Source organism: Zootoca vivipara, chromosome 2, assembly GCF_963506605.1.
Source record: "Zootoca vivipara chromosome 2, rZooViv1.1, whole genome shotgun sequence".
NCBI lineage: Eukaryota > Metazoa > Chordata > Lepidosauria > Squamata > Lacertidae > Zootoca > Zootoca vivipara.
Window position 1 is genome coordinate 64,419,215 of NC_083277.1, and position 16,363 is coordinate 64,435,577.

General features: G+C 43.3%; 1 protein-coding gene across 1 annotated transcript; it reads right to left on the reverse strand.

The window, feature by feature from the left end:
- Positions 1-742: 742 nt before the first annotated feature.
- LTC4S (leukotriene C4 synthase) lies at positions 743-15,345 on the reverse strand. Its single transcript, XM_035105636.2, has 5 exons — positions 15,240-15,345; positions 8,411-8,510; positions 3,999-4,069; positions 2,019-2,100; positions 743-1,061 (listed from the first exon to the last, which is right to left on the reverse strand). The coding sequence occupies exons 1-5, from the start codon at positions 15,295-15,297 to the stop codon at positions 959-961; spliced, it is 414 nt and encodes a 137-aa protein (XP_034961527.1). The 5' UTR covers positions 15,298-15,345; the 3' UTR covers positions 743-958.
- Positions 15,346-16,363: the final 1,018 nt, after the last annotated feature.

Sequence of the window (16,363 nt, forward strand, 5' to 3'; positions counted from 1 at the left end):
CTTCCTCTACACAGCAACCTATTTAACACACTAGCCCTTAACATCATCAAACTGCATGTTCTCCTCCTTTATCACAGGTATTCTCCATGTGATGTGATGATCCATTAGTGAACTCACAATGGTAGTAGGTTCCCTTTGACGGATAGCACTATGCACAAATGAAAGCAAAAGGGTGCAAAATAGTTGTGACCAAATCAAAGACCACCTTCCCACAGGCACCGAAGCTCACCACTGAGGCGTAAATAAAAACTGTTGTGGTTTCCAAGAGGGGGGACTAACTGGAGCACAAAGTACAGCCATTTTGCATGGAGGAAGGTCCTACTTTGCCTGAGATATTGGAGAGTTGCAGCCACACCGAATACATAACTGAGTTAAATGTACCTATTGTATAAGGCAGCCACACGTAAGCAAAGGTAAAGGTTGATAGAACACCTCAAAGGGGGGGGGGCGGAAGAGAAGCTCCAAAACAATCTGAAATTCAACAACATCGGAAAGACCACAGGTTAGCCCTCACTCTTACCAGAGATACTGAGTTCTTGCTTTGGACAGGAATTCAGTATTGAGTTCACAGCTTGGTTATGATAGATACTGTTTAGAAACCATCATGTTGGAGCAGAGTTTCTGAGAAGCAAACCGGGCTGGCATCTCAGAGCTCACTGATGACTCCCAAAACTTGCCGTCACATATAAATGTTACTCTAAATCTCTTGCTCACTCCTACCAGTTGAAGTTGACCCAATGTCACTTTTAATGTAAAAGCTGTTGCAACCACAACACAGCTAAGAAAATGTACTGTCACAAACTTGCTTTTTTTTTTTAAAAAAAAGAAAGATGTACAATCATTTTAATTTAAAGAAATGAAATGAAATGAATGTTGGAATGAAAGTTGAAACCTATGGTGTCATAAGCAGGATAATTTACCAGCAGAAGGGCACTAGACGCTGACTCAGAAGCTCACTTCAGGAATAAAAAATGTGGGTGTGCCAATAGACAAGGAGCCCTGTGACAGACAGGCCGATAAGAATGCAAAGAACTCCAGCACTGAGGTACAAGGGTGTGAGTCTGTGGGGAGGAACAAGAACACAAGATGCTAGTTACTATTAGGATCGGGTAGTCAGTTGTGATACTTATTACAAGCTTCTCTTGCGTAATGATTTCCATGGTAATATGACAAATGGATATTAATATGCAATTAGTTTGAAAGTATAGAAAAGTTTTAGCTCATGTGTTCTATTTGTTAAATCTGGTTTTAAATCTTTTTCATATTTATTTGGACCATTCTGATGACAGACAACAAACAGAATTTCAACAAATAGAAAGTTTTCCATATAACCCAGGATCCTGTTGGAACTGGGAACCAAGCGGGACCAGTATGGGATGTAACCATACAGTTACTTACAGGACTTATGAAGCTCCTATCCTGTGACACCCTTCCTGTTCTCTCTCCTAAGAAAGTCATCAGTCAAGTCCAAGCCCCGCCCCCTATAATGATTGCAGGGCAATTATCTCCTGCCATGGGACATCCTTAAGCTGAGCTGCCAGTACTAGACCACATGCAATGATACACCTGTGGAACAGCAGGATTGTGGGGGTTTTCAAAGAGGTTTTTGTAAAAAGGAGATCAAGAATGTGAGCTACCTGTGGTTGCTAGAGCATTTTCTTTTACCTAGCTCTCAGTAAAGTGGTCAGTCTGTTTGTGGGGTGTAGTTGGAGCTCACAGGTTTAAATGCACCTCTGCATCAAGAAACAACAACACATGCCTACACATAGAAATCTAGATGCCAGGAAAACGGTAATGCCCCTGATACTTAGTTTTCTGTAAGTAAGGAATGTTTTTGGTATGGAAGAGCACTCAGTTCTGTATGCCTGCCCCCCTTCAGTAGCCTGAAGGGATACAAGGTTAGGCTGCCATCAAGACTGCAGATGCCAGCTAATATCCGGAGGTGGCAGAGAGGCACTTGCCTATTTGAGAGACTGGCACACTGAAAAACACAGAGCATTGTGCTTAAAACAACTCACCTTCCTTGAGCACATCGTGCATATCCACTAAAGTACTGATAGCGAGCAATCAGATAAAGAACCCCACAGCATGCAGCCAAAACTATAGGAAGAGACAATCAAAGTAGTTATTATGGAACAGGGGTCCCCAGACTTACCGGCGTTTGGGCCGGTTCCCACCGCGCCGATCGCGCGGCGGGCCGGAGGGCGGGGGAGCGCGTGCCTGTGCGGGCCGGCGGGCGGGGGAGTGTGCGCCCGTGCGCATGCGCATGGGCAGCGCGCTTCCAGGGTGGGAAAAGCGCCGAAAATCCGTTGTGCGCATGCGCGTGGGCCTCCCCCGACCCGGAAGTGCACCAGAAATGAGTTCTTCCGGGTCGGGAGAGGCCCATACGCATGCGCACAAAGGATTTTCGGCGCTTTTTTCCCAACCCGGAAGAGCGCTGCCGCGCTGCGCGCCGTAAGAGCGGGCGTCGTGCGTCGACGCAGGCCAGATTGGCAGACTAATTGGGCCGCATCCGGCCCCCGGGCCGTAGTCTGGGGACCCCTGTTATGTAAAGTCTCTGGAAGATTGACCCTACTTTCAAACAAAAAACCCATCAAAAGCTTACACTTACAGTTCCCGCTCTTAAGCACTATGCTACTGCAACTCACAAGATACATCCAAGCATCCAAAGTTATGCAGAAGTCCACATCCATCAGTTATTTGGACGAGGGAACCAAAGCAAAGCAGGAGGCCTTTAGTCTGAGGTCACAACAGCCCCTGCATTAGCCTTACCTTAATAGTGAAAACAACTATTTACCACACCATCACTACTTGAAAGCATTTTGTGCTATTGTGCCACAATAAATTTGTCAGTGTTTAAGTTGCCACAGGACTCGTTTTTGCTGTGACTTAAGCATTAAAATAAGCTTCCGAAGTCTTCCAAATGAATCAGCACCAACGTGGACGGTCATAGCACCTCCCAGCTAGAGGTCAGAGGAGAAGGATTCTACTTAGCCCTCCCCCTGACAGCATAGTGACTTTTCTGAAACTTTAAACATTTTCCCCCTAGGCTACCACAACCAAAGGGAATTTGGGGAGAAAGGACTTGCTACATGGATTGGGCCATTATGTCACATGCTACACAAAAAAGAAGTGGCTCAAATGAGCATTTGTTTTCACCCTAACTTTCACAAACTTGCAAGCAAAACTGAGGGTAAAAACATGTTAGAGTGGCTTCACACATTACATGTGGCAGACACAACTGCTGTACATTCACCACTGCTTCCTGCAGCAAGCAAGTCAAGTACAGACAGGATACTGACATCTTAAATCCCCTGTGTGCCTGTATCTCTGATTGGGCCATGACTTACAGGTTATATTAGCCACACTTTGCAGTGAAAGACACCTGCAGCAATCATGTTTACCATGAATGTGTGTGCAAGCGACAGAGTGTGCATGTGTGTGTGTGTGTGTGTGTATGTGTGTGTGTGTGAGAGAGAGAGAGAGAGAGCACATGTGTCTGCACATGAGAGACATAGAGCATCTGTGTGCAGCCAACATCATCCCAGTGGAATGAGGCCCTGAGTGGCCACCCATCACATCACGTGATCTTCAGAAGCAAAATAAGTTGCCCACTTCTAACCTGAAGCATGAAGCCACCTCATTTAAAGAGCAGAAGACTTGAACCCTTTGCTCAAAATATGCAATAATGTTAGCATAGGGTGAAATCCAACAGAACACTTCAATGTCTTGTTCCACCAGCACGATTTCTACTTGCCCAAGAGAAAGTTCTCCCTCTCTCCTACTCCCACACAGACAGGGAAGAGGGGTGGGGGGAAGTCCCATTGCACAAGCAGAACTCTTGGACTGACATGACACGGCAGCTGAGTGCCACCCTTTATGTAGCAACAAACATCATTTTGCAGCTGTGTAAGTAGCGCAGCGGCAGCAGCTTAGCTGACAAAAACGTTTTAGGCTTTTCACATTAAGAGTTTTATGAAGTAAGGTTTGCTTTTTACCTTGATGGGAAAAGACTCCAGCCACCCATAAGAGTGAAAGAAATATTGGGAAGTATTCAGTGCAGTTTGCTCTAAACAAAACAAAGAAGAAAATTAATTAATTTGTAGTTTGGGGATAGGGAGATGACACACAACGATCACAGAGACTTAGACCCTGGATAATATCCCACCTAACCAGCTTATTGAATGACTGGATTTATCATGAAGCACCCCACACACAATATCCTTATCTCCAACCCGCAACACTATGGTCTAGTTCACACTGCAGAGAATGGACCCGTGTCTGGGCTGTACCACTTTGTAAGACATTTTACATGACTGAATGTCCCTGCAAACAAAACTCTTCCCTGAGATGAGGATGTCAGAGAGAAGGCTGGAATAGAACCTTTCTCCCCTGACCTCTAGCTAGAAGGTGAAAGTCGGTACCAATTCATTTGGAATATCTAAAACAGGCATCCCCAAACTGCGGCCCTCCAGATGTTCTCGCCTACAACTCCCATGATCCCTAGCTAACAGGACCAGTGGTCAGGGAAGATGGGAATTGTAGTCCAAAACATATGGAGGGCCGAAGTTTGGGGATGCCTGATCTAAAAGGCTTATCTTAATGCTTCCTTGACATTTCATGAGGCAAATGCAAGGTTCTGACATGCTCAATCACTGCAATGAACATGACAAGGGAGAAGAATCCACGTACTATCTGATTGTGGCCATACTACTCTGGTACTTGGCGGGTGAGGAACGGCAGCAAGGTACTCCTGTTGAATGCAGAGAATCTAAGATTTTCGTTAAAAAGGAACAAAGAAGTTCTTTCTATTGCTGAGAGATACTGAAAATACAGGGGAAATTTTGTGCTATGTAATTCACTATGCTTATATACTGCCAAAAATGTGCCTTGTGTTACATTTAAGGGGAAAAAACATCAATGGGCTCACATTCAAAAATTCAACAAATGGGAGACAAGCGAAGAACTGGGTGGGGGGTAGCAAAGGAGACAGATATAGTCAACTATATACAGTCATACCTCGGTTTACGTACGCTTCGGTTTGAGTACTTTCAGTTTATGTACTCCACGGACCCGTCTGGAATGGATTAATCCACTTTCCATTACTTTCAATGGGAAAGCTCGCTTCAGGTTAAGTACAGACTTCCGGAACCAATTGTGTACTTAAACCGAGGTACCACTGTACAGTGATGCACATACTTAGGCTTAGATGCAGTTTGGTCAAAGGAGGTTGTGCCAAAGCATTCATGGAAAAGAAGAGGTGAAATTTGAAGGAACAGCTGGCACCCTACAGGGCAGCAAGGGGGAAAGGGTAGAGTCATTTGAGAGAAGAGCTTCAGAGGTAAGAAGAGTGGAGGTTGTGAACGGGGAACTTCAGAGCAGCCAAGAAAAAGCATAGGTCCCAATGCCTTTTTTGGGGGGGGGGGGGAGAGAGAGAGACTCTACTTCCTTCATTCCCAGAAGTGTGTACTGATGCATCCTCTCTGCTCTGTAACCAGTTACTGATCCAAAAGAGGAACTTGCTTATTGTTCTGTGAAGTCTTATGTATGCTGTGTTGACTGGATTACTTCTGCCTGCATGCTTGCCACTCTCAAGGAACTCTGAAAGGTTAGCGTGATGGGATGAAATAAAAGAGGCGGGGGCAAGGACTGCTTGGAGGCTTTCAAGAGAAAGGATGAAGAGGTCACGCTGGATGTAAGAGCAGACAGGAAGCCAAGAGGGAAGAGATCTAAGCAGTGGTATCACGGAACTGCAACATTAACAGAGGTGGATATAGTTGCCATTGGAGAGCTGAATAAAGAATAAGGGAACTGAGGTGGAGAAGAACACAAGGTTTATTTAATTGTTTTAAATCTCATACTGTGGCTCAATGGAGCCCATGGGACAAGGCACTGCAGAAATATGAAACAGTCCCAACAAAATATATATAAAACAGAACATATAATAAAATGAAATGGCTATTAAAATCCATTAGAAACCATTCAAAACAGCAGGACAAAAAAACCCAAAATCTGATTAGCCACCATCTCCAACCAGTGCTCTTAAGGTACATTACAGAGCAGGAATCTCAGCGTATAGGTGCCACCACACACTAGGCCCTGCACGCCCTGCCCCTTATTTCAGTCAGCCAGATCTTGGATAAGGTTGGCATGTGGGAATGGGCACTTGTTTCCCCAATGTATTCTAGAGTTTAGCTCATTTCATGTTTGAAATTGCCCAGAAAAAGATAGGGCGCCAAAGAATTTATATTGGCCCAGGTAGTATCTGCTTCCTCTGCACTGTATCCATCAGAGAGACATACTTTGAACTTACTGAAGTTTCTATTCAGTCTTCAGAAAGACAGGCTGATGTAAAGTTATGTTACAGTAGTCCAATCTGGTGATTGCCAATACACGCATCAATCATTAAAAATCTGAATAGGATACAGCTGGACACAGTAGAGCCCATTTAATTTTAAATGACACACGTGTGTCTGTTTATGAACAGATGTGGGTGGACTGATGCTTATTTTTAGAATGGTAAAGTCTGCAGGCGGCTACATTCAGCTGAGAGGCAAATTACATATTGTACTGCAGCTGTGTACAATAAAGGCCCATGGTCCTCTTTGCTCTCATAAAACTCCCACTGGAGAGAAAAAATTCATTGGAGAAGTGAAAGCTACTTTGCTTTTCCTCTGAAAATGGCGGGTAGCAGGTTTTGCCCACAACTGTGTTCCAGGTACATGTTTTCTTCACAAAAATGGGTCTGGAACCCAGAGGGAGGGTTTAGAGGGAAATGGAAACATTCAATAAGGGAAGCCGTCCATTTCTCCCTGTCCTTTCTTCAAAGCAAATTGTCCCCTCCTACCTTGAACTTTGAAGATACAGGGCTGTCTGTGTGAAGTACAGACTGCTCTTAAGTAGTTATCATTTCAGTATAAAAACAGCAGCATCTTCTCTGATAGAACTTACCCCCCCCCATATATTTTGTGACTTTCCATGGGAACACATGGGTTTATGACCATCACTGTTAGTCTATGGCAAGCTTTACTACCTTTAAAATGAATGTGTTAATTGGAACCCACAACAAGGTATTCACATTTCTGCAGAATTTAAAAGCTCTACTCCTGCAGTTGGAGCATCTCCTAAATGAAAAGCCGAGAGGTGGGAGTGAGGAGAAGAGAGAGAGAAAATGCATAATAATAATAATCCCTTTTTTAAATACAGTGGTACTTCAGGTTACAAATGCTTCGGGTTACAAATGCTTCAGGTTACAGACTCCACTAACCCGGAAGTAGTACCTCGGGTTAAGAACTTATTTCAGGATGAGAACAGAAATTGCGTGGCGGCGGCAGCGGGAGGCCCCATTAGCTAAAGTGGTACCTCAGGTTAAGAACAGTTTCAGATTAAGAACGGACCTCTGGAACGAATTAAGTTCTTAACCAGAGGTACCACTGTACATTGAATGCAGGCTGTCACGATGTCTTTGCGAAATTCTAAAAGCAATTTTAGCATCTTCTTTGAAAGTGTCAGTTAGAAACCAGAGTAGGTGGTCAAATGAGTTGTGCAAAGGTGAGTGGGTAGGAATCCTCTGCTAAACAATCCTCTGCCTCCCAGTCACAGAATTCAGAATTCCCTGCCATCAGAATTCAGCTGCATGCTGGCCAAAATGCTACCCAAGGAACAAAATAATAAGGGCCACAAAATCACTTCAATGCCAAACATTCACTGAACTGCAGAAAACTCAAGACTATTTGTTCCACAAATGTTGCAATATATGGAAGGTTTGGTGTTTAAACTCAGTGATCTTGTAGCCACATCACACAGACATGAAGCCAGTGAGTATAATACACGGTTGTCACACAACTACGGCAAGAAGTAGTATATGAAGAGTCTGAAGAGCAAAGTGTATGTGGTTGCACCTCATCGGTGCCAACAAGCATGTCAGTGTCTCTTAAACTGGTCAAAGGTTTCATCAAAATGTCTTTGCCTATTCTCACATTGGCCAACCACATGCCTGTGGAAAACCCCCAAACAATACAACAGCATCTCCTGTTGCTGCAACTCTCTTCTAAGAATTTTTTGAACACAATGTTTGGAGATGATGCTTTGCCAGTCTATGCAGCCCGCTGGAGAGACTGAAACGGGGATGGAGGAAGTATGTGGTTGGTTAACACCCTGATCACATAAAACATGTGTACACAGAATTACAGCTGCTGGTGCCAATAGAAGTTGGTTCTAAGTATAGTTTAGGAACTAAGTATACGACTGTAACGGTAACCAATGTCACCACGTGACTGGAAGTATGCCGTTGCCAGACATGCCTACTTGGAGTAATCTAGATTCACATCTCCAGGGGTGGGAAGCTGGGATAAAATTAAATTATAGAGAGGGGTGGCATGGAAGGGAAAGAGGAAGCAGGTGAACTTACTGAGCTCTAAAGATCCTTTCAAATTCTGGTGGACCTGAAGTCACAGGAGGAGAGACTTTGCACTTCCGCCGAACGTAGATCACCTGCATGGCAAAATAGGCTGGATGGGAAGTAAAACAAGGAGGAAAGAGAAGCCAGTTATTTCACCCAATGAAGCACAATGGGTTCTCTATTGTTTTTAAAATTATGTTTATTACACTCAACAACAACCAATAGCAGCTAGTTGCACGATGGATGATAAGCAGCATGCCCATAGTTTGCTCATCTGCACTGGCAAGCACCATTCATGTTTCACTTGCAAGAGTAATAAACAAAAGTCTCATTCATTACAGAATCATCCATTTGCAAACTATGGTAACCTTTAGTCTCTTCATCCTGGTCTCGCCTTCCTCTCAACAGCAATAAAGGTGCCTGCAAAATTCTAAAACTGTGCAGCCAAAAACCCACAATTCTCAGCAAGAGGCTTAAACTGTGCAATCTGAGCAGATTTATGTTGTTGATTAGTGTCCATACTTCATTTTGGGTGCACAGTTCTGCTTTGGGTTGCTTTAGAACACTTGATATCAAGGGAATAAGGGTAAAGGCGCTAAAACAGAAATGGGTATAGATCCCGCATGAAAACCCATAACTCAGAGGAAGAGCCATTATAGTCTGTGGCAGCAAACAAACAAGAGGGACAGACACCTTGTGGCTCCTAAAAATGATTCCTATCTTTTATGTACTTGTATATCACTTTTTATCAAAAGTGATGGCAAAGCGGGGTTGCATTAAAAAATAAAGTATAATTATAATTCACAATTAAGATAGCAGTAAAATATCAACAACCTCATTATCAATAGTAAAACCACAAAATCAGAACTATAAAACAAAAACAGACTCAAGGCTCAAAAACAGGCTAACCAGTGCCACCAAAAACTAGGAAAAGAAACAAGTAAAATTTCCACTGAACAGGGAGGTCCAACAGACAGGTGGCCAGGCATGCCTCCAGAAGGAGAGTCTCCAGAACTGGGGCACCACTACCAAACTGGAGCCATGTGGCTTTCCTCCCCCAACTCCATACACATCTTAACTGGAATGATGCTCTTTTAATAACCTCTCCATCTTATGCTCCAACTGCTCACCCTTGGCTGAGAGACACAAATGTTATTATGGCATGAGATTTCATGAAATAGGAGTCCACTTCTTCAGATGCATGCAGTTGTAAAAGGGGGACACTGTTGGAGTTCAATGGCAGTGAAATGCAAAAAGATAGCTTGCCAACTGAAGATTATGCTTCATGTACCTGACAAAGTGGATTCTAGGCTAGAAAAAGGTTATCCCAGGGATTGGGAACTTGTGGCCCTCCAGATGTTGCTGAACTACAACTCCCATCATTCCAGACCACTAGCCATGCCAAGTGAAGATGATGGGAGCTGGAGTCCAAGAACATCTTGGGCTACAGCTTCTCCATCCGGAGTTTGTGCCACAATTAATCTGTTAGACTTCAAGGGGCCACAAAACTGTTGTTTTTGTCCCTAATACCCAAACCATTTTCACATTTTTAAACATTTAATTGAAACATCCTGTACATTTTCTTTCCAAACAGTGAAAGCTACAAAAATGACAACATTTAAATTAACGTTTTGATTCCACTACACCTACCCTAATCAAGAGGTGAAAACTTGAGATATAAACTTGATTATTAAGAAAAATGGTTGACTGTATAACATCTCCCTCTCCCTTTTCATCTTCATAAATGGAATTAGCACCGTCATCAGATCAGTTCTTGAATGATAGTCTCTAGCAGGCTTCCTCAAGCTCGGCCCTCCAGATATTTTGAGACTACAATTCCCATCATCCCTGACCACTAGTCCTGCTAGCTAGGGATCATGGGAGTTGTGGGCCAAAAACATCTGGAGGGCTGAGGTTGAGGAAGCCTGGTCTCTAGTAAGGAGTGAAATTATAATTCAGCAGCCCCTCAAGGCCATTAAATTAAGCAAGGAATCAAGCCAATGAGGCCATCGCTTCTTAGAAACACAACCACACACATTTGCTCCTAGCTGCCCTTAGCCTAGCATTGTAGCTTATCCTAACACAAGAAGGCCAATAAAATCAAGACTTGAGTCCTGCACTGTGAAGTGACAGCCAGCCATGCTCTTTCCCAAGATACCCATTCCATCTCCTGCCCACCCCCCACACCCGCATTTTCCATTTCTCTACCAACTTATACACAGAATTGTATGGTCTCTGGGATTGCTCAGTCCACATTGCACTGTCAAGTGACAACCATGGAGGGCAGTCAAAACATAATGACTGGAGAACTAGGTGGCTAAAGGGCTGAATGTATTTAATAGTGAAAACTTTAACAGCAATTGCTATACACCCTGGTACTTCGCTTTTAGAAAAAGAGATGCCAGAGCTCAACCCTGCCCAGGAAAAGGATACACACACACACACACACACACACACACACAACTCTGAACTGGAAGGTCTTCTTTTTTTATTTGTACATTTAATTTGGCATGTGTATGGCCTGCACCAGAACCTCTAAGCAGCGTACGAAAACACAGAGAATCATTATTATATCTCAAAAACAACCACCAAACCCCTCTGTTAAACAAAACTATTCATAAAAGAAAATTCCTCATACCACAAGAAAAAGTAGTGAACCCAGCAAACAAAAACCATCAGTTAAAAGAGGTTAACTTTTAAGTTAACTTTTAAGACAAAACACATCCTGAAATTACTGAAAAATTTGGAGGGGGGGGGGACGCATTTCCCTGCTCTCAAAAAGACTTCACAAAAAGGACAGTCAGCCAGGTCTCCCAGGAGGGAGCATTTCATAGATATGGGAAGAGAAAGCCTTCATCCCTAACATATGGAGACCATGAAGGATGTTCCCTCTGCACCTGATCAAAGGTGAAGCCCAGGCACTATAAACATGGTCTTTAGCTCTCTGACTTAAAGATGCCAACATCAAGGTGACAAGGAGAAAGCAATACAGGTAAGAATTCAGCCCAGGTAGCAATGGTGGTTTGAAGAGAGCCTGGCAGAGGTTGCCAACGCCCAGGGAAAACTAACTTCCACCCTTGTTATGATTTTGCTCCATTTTCATCTCAGCAAAGATCTAACCGCAGAATCATGCATCGCGTAAAGAAAAATATTAAAGGTTTGCTCACTTATTAAAAACATGTTGTGGGAGAACTGAGTGAAAACTTGGTTTGTTTCTTAGCAAGTTGCTTCCTGTTGCACCCTGCTTTACTTTCTGAGAGGCATTTCTCGACATCACAACTGCCCCTTATCCCCCAATGATTTCGCTCCATTCTCCATCTCAGTGCTGACTGCTTTCTTTTAAGTGCTTAGGAACTGTGCCCTTGCAGCATAACACCTTGACAGCGGGGCGGGCATTGAATCTATTTCTCCTAGATTATATTAATTTTATGTCCTTTTTTTTTTATTCCAGCACTCTGCCTCTCTTACGTTGCCTTGTTCAGATTCAGTCTTCCTCTCCAAAACATCTCTTGGTAATGCTTAGCTCATTTCTCTGGCCACTTTCATCTCTTCCATTATCATCTCCTCAGGCTTTTAGTGTGACTTTTATTCATGCTCCAGCGTTTTTATCTTACTGCATGCTCTAGACCAGGGGTGTCAAACTCAAATTCATCGGGGGCCGCATCAGCAGTTTGGTCACCCTCAAAGGGCCGGATGTATCTGTAGGACTATGTGTCCACTCTTTATTAACATAAATTATTGTCACTGCATTCAATTATTACTGTTTTTGTAATAATGTAAGTAATAACTAGCTCTGAAAGCAGAAACATAGTCAGAATAATGGCAAGTAGATATTCAAATGTACAATTATTGTACAATTTATTGAAAAATGATTTTTGGTAACTGCACTGGGTGGTGGAGGCTCGCTAGGGTTTCATGCAGGACCTTTGCAGAGCTTGCAAGCAGCCCTGCAAAGGTCCTGCATGAAATGTTGGGGATCTTTCTGCATGCAGGACAGATGTTCTGCCAGTGAGCCACCACCCTTCACCAAAGGGACTGGCTGAGGTTGACTCACTGAAGCTGCTCTCCTGGTTCCAGGGTTTAAGGGCCAGAAGTATAAAGCAGCATCCTATGTTTCTGAGGAGAGGGAGAGGGAGGGGAGGAAGGAAGGAAGGAAGGAAGGAAGGAAGGAAGGAAGGAAGGAAGGAAGGAAGGAAGGAAGGAAGGAAGGAAGGAAGGAAGGAAGGAAAGAGGGAGTGGGAGGGAGAGGGGAAGGAAGTAAGGAAGGAAAGAGGGGAGAGAAAGAAGAGTAGGAAATAAGGAAGGGAATAAAGAAGGAAAGAAAAAGAAAGAGGGAGAAAAGACGGAAAGGGAGAAAGAAGGAAGGAAGTAGAGAGGGAAAGAAAGAATAAGAATGAGGGAGAGGAAGAAAGTTGGTAAGGACGGAAGGAAGAAAGGAAGGAAGAAAGGAAGAAAGGAAGAAAGAAAAGAGGGAGCAGGAGGGAGAGAGGAAGGAAAGAGGTGAGAGAAAGAAGAGTAGGAAAGAAGGAATAAAGAAGGAAAGAGAAAGAGGGAGAGAAGACAGAGATAAAGAAGGAAGGAAGGAAGGAAGGAGAGGGAAAGAAAGAATAAGAACGAGAGAGAGGAAGAAAGAAAGGGAAGGGGGGTGGGTCGCCGCCTTGATTCAGCGCCAGAAAAGAGCGCAAAGGGACCCAGGGGCAAAAAGCATTTCCCCGGCCCCAGCTGTTTGTCGGCGCTTTGTTGGCGCGGCGCTTCAGCAGCAAGGTCCCACTGCTGGGTCCCGCTGGCTGGGGCGCTCGGCGGGCCACATGATGAGGTCTGGCGGGCCGGATTTGGCCCCCGGGCCTTGTCTTTGACACCCGTGCTCTAGACTTTTTTTTACAAATTACTTCTTCACTTTGTGCCTACTCTCACTCTGTTTTCTCTACTATGTCTTTCAACTCCCCTTTCCCAATTTGACTCCTCAATCTCTCAGCTCTCTTATTTCTCCACATACCTTGCATCTCTCATTCATATGGCTGCATGCTGCCCTAATCTCTAAGCGGTGTGAAATTCCAGGGGTTAAAGGTGCTTACCTTTGTGTTTCCTTTGAAATGAGGGACTCGGGAGACTGTGGTGTCCTTATGATAAAAGGCTTATTTACACATACTGTATATACAACCTGAGCCTACGATGGAGGGGTTCACAGCATTATCACCCCAAGAGGATCTTGCTTCCCTCAAAGCCACAGCCTTGGATTCCAACAGAAATCAGGCATGGCTATGTCTCCCAGATGCCCAACCTGCAACCTGCCAGCATCTAGCTTCTAGCTCACATAATTCAACTCTCAACTCTGGCCTTTGTCTTTCTAACTCTGACTTCCTTTGTCACCTTAATGGCCCATGCTTAGAGGACCATTACTTTACCAGGAAACTAGCCTAGCTGTTTCAGGAATTGAATAAACCAATATTTACGGTATTAACTGTGAGTGCCTTTAAGGAATACCTACTTAAGTTGCTGCACAAAGCACTCTATAAGACCGGCATTCCTCAGCTGACTTTCATTTTTCTCTGCCTCCACGCCCACTGACTTATTCCAGAAAAGAAAGGGACAGATTTATTAATTGACTAAGGATTTGTCAGGTTTTAACGGGAAAGCCAAAATGATAGAGAATATGACTCATATTAGCCTGGGTACTGCCTTTCCAAGGTAAAGATAAGATCGCACTGGCTTCCTGCACAAACGCTTAATTATTTTTGTTTCAGTGGAGAGGGAGCATAATTTCCTCTATTTCTGAAAAGTTCCTTAAGATGCCAAAACAGTCACAGCCATGCATAAATTGGAGGTATCAGCAAATGCGGAGGAACCCCAAAGTTTGCAGAAGTACCACAAAAGAAAAAAAATAAACTCATGAAATAAAAATAAACTCATGAAAGTTTGTAAGTGAAGCATCCACTCCTGCTCTGCATGTTATCCCCTCATATGAAGACCCCACTTGGATGAACAGGTGTTTTTTTTTTTTTTAAGGGTAAGACAGTTCCCAGCATATCACCAGAACAGACTTTCAGATATTATACATCAGCACACAATAAACACACCACTCTAGCTGACATATTTAATTGGCCAAGCTGTCAATTTAGAAATTAAAAACAAATCTCACTATCAGTTTATACCACAACTAAAGGGTTGGGTTTTTTGTTTTTTTGGAACAGGCTGCTATCTATCAAGTCCGCATTAAAGTCTCTTTATATTGTTGCCAGATTTGAACAGTCTTGATCATTATTCTTTCCCCTGCTCATTATGCAAAAAGAAGCTATGCAAAGTTGATTTGAGTGCCTTTTATGTATTAATCTGCCGTTGCATATGAAATTGTTAGGATGCAATAGGGACACTTTACATTCCATGTACCTCACTTTATGCAGTATTTTGCTCTAACTCCTAGAGACAGAGATTTAAATCATCTTGTTACTACTCAAGGTTTCCCATGAGAGAAGCCTAAATTCCCTAGCAAATTATCTCTTTTATTTAGTTCAGTTAATCTTGACCCTTCTTACAATTTTGTTTCTTTAGGCAATTGTTGGCATTCTAATGAACAAACGTTTTTAAAAGTTCTTTACACCATTATCAACATTGCAAGTATGGCTTTACAATCCAGTTTCCATTCCCTGCCACTCTAAAATAGAAGGCAAGATTTGCAAGTCAATTATATTTTTAGACTTTAAAGTTCATCTTTTTCTCCCAACAGCCACATCAATGGTGCATACCGTATTTCCTATTTAACTTGGGAGATCTTATTTGGCTCATACTGCCTAAAAAGAGGTATTAAACCTGTCTCTAATAGTAGTGGCATATTCCTTACCTTGTTCCAAGACTCCCAGGACAGTAACAGTGGCCAGCAAGGCTATCTGATGCAGCATGCTGGATCTTGAAACTGCGAGACAAAAGTGAGACAGCTACAAAGCTACACAGACTTTGAAGCTATGACTTCTCTGCTCCTTAATATATGCCCACAGTAGCCGTCAATATAATCAGACAGCACAACCCTCCATTTCCTCTTCCAAAGGGCTGGTTAGTTAACTCACTGCTTGCTGGATGGTTATGACTTGATCCCGTCAACAGTGGTACTGTTGAAACAGCCTGAGCTTCATTTACCTATTCAATAGCAGGGGTGGCCAACTTCCAAGAGACTGCGATCTATTCATAGTTAAAAACTGGCAGTGATCTACCCCCTTTTGGGGGGTTCAGGTCGAGGTGGCTGAGCTTTTTTTTTAGGAAGCAAAGCCATCCATGTTTTGGGGGGTTCAGGCCAAGGTTGAGTGGTTTTTTAGGAAGGAAAGCCCTGTTTTGGGGGCTTCAGGGCAAAGATGTAGAGCTTTTTTAGGGGAGCCAAAGTTGCTGAGCTTTTTGGGGGGAGCCAGTGATCTACCACAGACATCCAGTGATCTACTGGTAGATCACAATCTACCAGTTGGACATGCCTGAATTGTTAAGATGTGGCACTTCACAATGGCTGAATACCTAGCCTTTTACAATAAGCACTATATGCACCACTTCAGCCATGGTATGATAGGAATTAGTGATCTTTTCTTTTCTTAAATGTCATTCAGTTTTGAGGCCAAAGATTTCTTTTTGAACATTTACTTGCTCACTAGTGAAATACTGAACCAATGTGACAGCAGATGAGCACTTCAATGACCAACCTTTGTTTTCTTGCTTGCTAACGCAATGAAAATTAGAAACCGAGTGCTTTTGGACCAAAGCAAAAACACAGCATATACACATTTGATTAAACAGATATAGTCACACTGCTTCCTTCCTATGAATGACTTGTGAACAGGTGAGAATGAGTGATATCTTGTGAACACAGGTGCATTTACACACACAGTTTAATCCAACTTGGCCTCTGGACAGTCATCTCAGATTGACTCACATCCCAAAGTTGGTTAGGTCTTCCTTTTCTAATTATACTGGCTGTGCCTGTTA

Excerpts from the sequence above, each read along its gene's own strand:
- LTC4S (XM_035105636.2), bottom strand. The coding sequence starts at position 15,297 with ATGCTGCATCAGATAGCCTTGCTGGCCACTGTTACTGTCCTGGGAGTC. Across the intron at positions 8,511-15,239 it reads CCTGGGAGTCTTGGAACAAG|CCTATTTTGCCATGCAGGTG; the intron begins GTAAGGAATATG and ends CTTCCCATCCAG. Across the intron at positions 4,070-8,410 it reads GAAAGGATCTTTAGAGCTCA|AGCAAACTGCACTGAATACT; the intron begins GTAAGTTCACCT and ends TGTTTTGTTTAG.